Here is a 3,933-nt window from a genome sequence, read left to right as displayed (position 1 = left end):
TATTAATTATTTGTTCAATGTCCTGTTATTTTGGGGTGCTCTCCCTGTTGAAACCCTTTGTCCTATTGGATTCTGCTTTTCCAACGAGGCTTGTGGACTGAAAATTAATATGAGTAGGACTAAGATATTGGTCATTAGAGATGGAGAGACACAACAAGAAATAGTTATGGATGAACATCTAGAGATTGGTAATTAATATACGTACTTGGGATAGCCAGTAAGTGTTTCCCTAGGACATTATTCCGAAATTAAAAGAAGGATAAGCATGTGACAGAATTTTTTTGACAAAAAAATTAGATTATGAAATTTAAAATGCCACTTTGTGTGAAGAGAAAATTATTTTATCAGATGGTCCTACACGTATTACCTTATGTACGTGATATTGGATACTTATTAAAGCCTTAGAGCTTAAGCTAGTTGCAACTCAAAGAGGTATTGAAAGAAAAAATATTGGAATAACACTAATAGACAGAAGAAAAGTAACATAGAGGCGAGAGCAAACTAAAGTAGAGAATATTCTAACAACATGTAAGAAAAAAATGGAATGGGCAGGACATATAATGAGGATTGCAAGAAAAGCAATGGAGGTAAGAGAAGACGAAAAAATAACAAGCTAAGCGAAATTGCGGGTATATACTAGCATAGAAAGACAGTGAACAGACTGGAATGGAAGGACACGTATTGATAGATAGAAATAGTAAAAAGACCGAAAACTAATCCACGCTCTCTCTCTCTCTCTCTCTCTCTCTCTCTCTCTCTCTCTCTCTCTCTCTCTCTCTCTCTCTCTCTCTCTCTCTGTCGAGAACGTTCCCTGAGGAGCCTCACTTTCTGCAACATTAAAATCCTTTTATTTCTTGTTTAATTAATGACGAAATGTTTAGCTCCAGGAATCGACTTTATTTTCCTTCTCATGCTTAAGACTGATCTCTTAAATGAATATGTTACTGCCTACCTTTAATTTTCTCTATTCTGTTTATGTAACCTTAATATATAGAAGGAAATATTTTGAACAATAATACATAACGTATTATATATCTCTTTTGAACAAATATCCACAGAGTGTAATTACTATTTTACAATATGATATTTTTGAATAATGACCGACAAATATCAAAGTATTTCCTAGTAACAACTGAATTAACAATTACTATATTGAACTTTCATCTGATGTGGCTTAAAACGAGAGAGAGAGAGAGAGAGAGAGAGAGAGAGAGAGAGAGAGAGAGAGAGAGAGAGAGAGAGAGAGAGAGAGAGAGAGGCATAAAAGCATATTCAAACTTCATAATTGGATTAAAGTTTCATGCAGAATGAAAACACTAGAAAACTAGCCTCAAAAGGGACCGGTCTTCAAAAATTGACATGGTTCACAGAAACAAATGTTCTTCTTCTTCTTCCCAGCTGGTTCCCATTTTCATATGGGGTCGCCGTTGCGGATGAGCCGTTTCCATCTTTTTCTATTCTGCGCTTCTGCCTCATCAATCCCCTTTTCCTGTAAGTCTCCTCTCACATAGTCCCTCCATCTCTTTCTTGGTCTCCCTCTTCTTCTTCTTCCTTGAACCTCCATCTCCATAGTATGTCTCCCAACTTGGTCCTCATCTCTCCTCATTAGGTGTCCATACCATCTCAGCCTCCCTTCCTGCACTTTCTTTGATATTTCCACCACCTTTGTCGACCCCCTTATGTAGTCATTTCTTATCCGATCCTCTCTTGTCACCCCAGACATCCACCTAAGCAGTCTCATTTCTGCCACATCCATCTTCTTCTCCTCTGTCTTCCTCATGCCTGCTGTTTCTGTTCCATACAGCATTGCTGTTCTTACCACTGTCTTATGAAATTTTACTTTCAATCTCAGTGGTATTCTTTTGTCGCAAATAACTCCTGAGGCTGCTCTCCAGTTGTTCCAGTCTGCCTGTACCCGATGTTTAACTTCATCTTCCATACCTCCTCCAGCATTAACAAATGATCCCAAATACTTAAACTTATCAACTCTCTTTATCTGTTCTCCCCTAAGCTGAATACTTTCTCTATCATCCCCCTCACTGGTGGTACACATATATTCTGTCTTAGATCTACTTATTCTCATTCCTCTATCCTCCAGTACTTGCCTCCATCTTTCCAATTTCATTTCCAGATCTTCCCTGCTCTCTGCGCACAGAACAATATCATCTGCATACAACATGTTCCATGGTACTGCCTCCCTTACCTCTTCTATTAAAACGTCCATCACTATGTTAAAGATAAATGGGCTCAGAGCTGACCCTTGGTGTAATCCTACTCTCACCTCAAACCCCTCTGTCTCCCCAGTACAGCTCCTCACTCTGGTAAATACATTACGGTACATCTCTTGTATCAGTCGAACGTACTTCTCTGGCACCCTCCTCTCCCTCAGACTCCTCCACACCTCTTGTCTTGGGACTCGGTCATAAGCCTTTTCAAGGTCAATGAATACCACATGCAGGTCTCTTTGCTTTTCCCGGAATTTCTCCATTAGTTGCCTCAGACAAAATACACCATCTGTTGTTCCCCTACCCTTCATGAATCCCATCTGCTCTTTACCTATTTCTACTTCTTCTCTTAGTCTGGCATCTATCATCCTTTCCAGTACCTTCAAAGTGTGGGACATCAATTTAATACCTCTGTAATTCCCACACTCTTGGACATCACCTTTCCCTTTGAAGATTGGGATCAATATACTCCCTCGCCACTCATTTGGTATCTTTTCCTGCTCAAAAATCTTTATCATGAGGTCATACAGTATATCTACTCCTTCATCTCCTAATGCTTTCCATGCCTCCACAGGAATCATGTCTGGCCCAGTTGCCTTCCCATTCTTCATCTTCCTCAGTCCATTTATTACCTCTTGCCTAGAGAAACTTATTACCATGCCAAAGTTCGCCTGTCCATCCTCTCTTAGTAATCTATCATTTTTTTCATTTAACAGCTGTTCAAAATATTCTTTCCATCTCTTTACAATGTCTTCCTCCTTTCTAAGTACTACACCATCTTGATCTTTAATTTGTTTGATGTGTGTAATATCTTTGGTGTTCTTATTTCTAGTCTTCGATAGCTTGATCATCTTGTTTAATCCTTCCTTTGTCCCCAGCTCATTATACACATCATCATATGCCTTAGCTTTAGCTTGGGCTACTACCTTCTTCACCACCTTGTTTTTCTCTCTGAGCCTCTCTCTGTCATCCCCTGACTGTGACCCTTCCCATCTCTTCTTTGCCTCCTTCTTATCTTTTAAAACTTTCTCAATTTCTTGACTCCACCACCAACTCTCCTTTTCTTCCCATATGATACCAGATGTCTCTCCTAGCAACTCCTTTCCATGCCTTCTCATTACTGCTGCATTTCGTGTCCACCATTCTTGAACATCTTCAATTCCTATATCAATATCCTCCAAAACCCCTCTCTTAAACTCTCTCATTTTATCTCCTTCCCTCACTAGTTTGTACCACTTAATTTTCCTTATCCCTTTAGCTTTAGCTTTTCTTTCCCTTTTTAGGCCTAAGTCCATACATAGCAGTCTGTGTTGGGGGGCTACATTGTCACCTGGGACAACCTTGCAGTTCTTGATCTCCACCAGCTTTATCCTTTTATACAGGAAGTAATCTATCTGGGAGCATCTTCCCCCACTCCTATAAGTTATTAGGTGTTCCCTTTTCTTCTTAAAGAATGTGTTTACTATTGCCATGTCAAATGACACAGCAAAATCCACTACACTCTCTCCTTCTGGGTTTCTCTCCCCAATTCCATGGCCCCCATGCACCCGACCAATTGCCTCATTCTCACTTCCCACATGGCCATTCAAATCTGCCCCCACTATGACCCTCTCCTGTTCTTCCAGTTCTTGCATTACTCCACCCATGTCTCTCCAGAAATTTCCCTTCTCCTCTTCTGTGCAACCAACTTGAGGTGCATATGCACTTA

At 40.0% G+C, this 3,933-nt stretch overlaps 1 protein-coding gene across 1 annotated transcript in view; it reads left to right on the top strand.

The window, feature by feature from the left end:
- Positions 1–109: 109 nt before the first annotated feature.
- LOC137626965 (neuroligin-4, X-linked-like) overlaps positions 110–3,933 on the top strand; it is a 15,501-nt gene continuing 11,677 nt past the window's right edge. The window contains exon 1 of the mRNA XM_068357949.1: positions 110–188. Coding sequence (XP_068214050.1) covers positions 110–188 — 79 coding nt within the window. The remainder of the gene's footprint in view (positions 189–3,933) is intronic.

The sequence above is a fragment of the Palaemon carinicauda genome, chromosome 34, assembly GCF_036898095.1.
Source record: "Palaemon carinicauda isolate YSFRI2023 chromosome 34, ASM3689809v2, whole genome shotgun sequence".
Lineage (NCBI taxonomy): Eukaryota > Metazoa > Arthropoda > Malacostraca > Decapoda > Palaemonidae > Palaemon > Palaemon carinicauda.
This window is presented reverse-complemented; position numbering and strand designations above follow the sequence as displayed.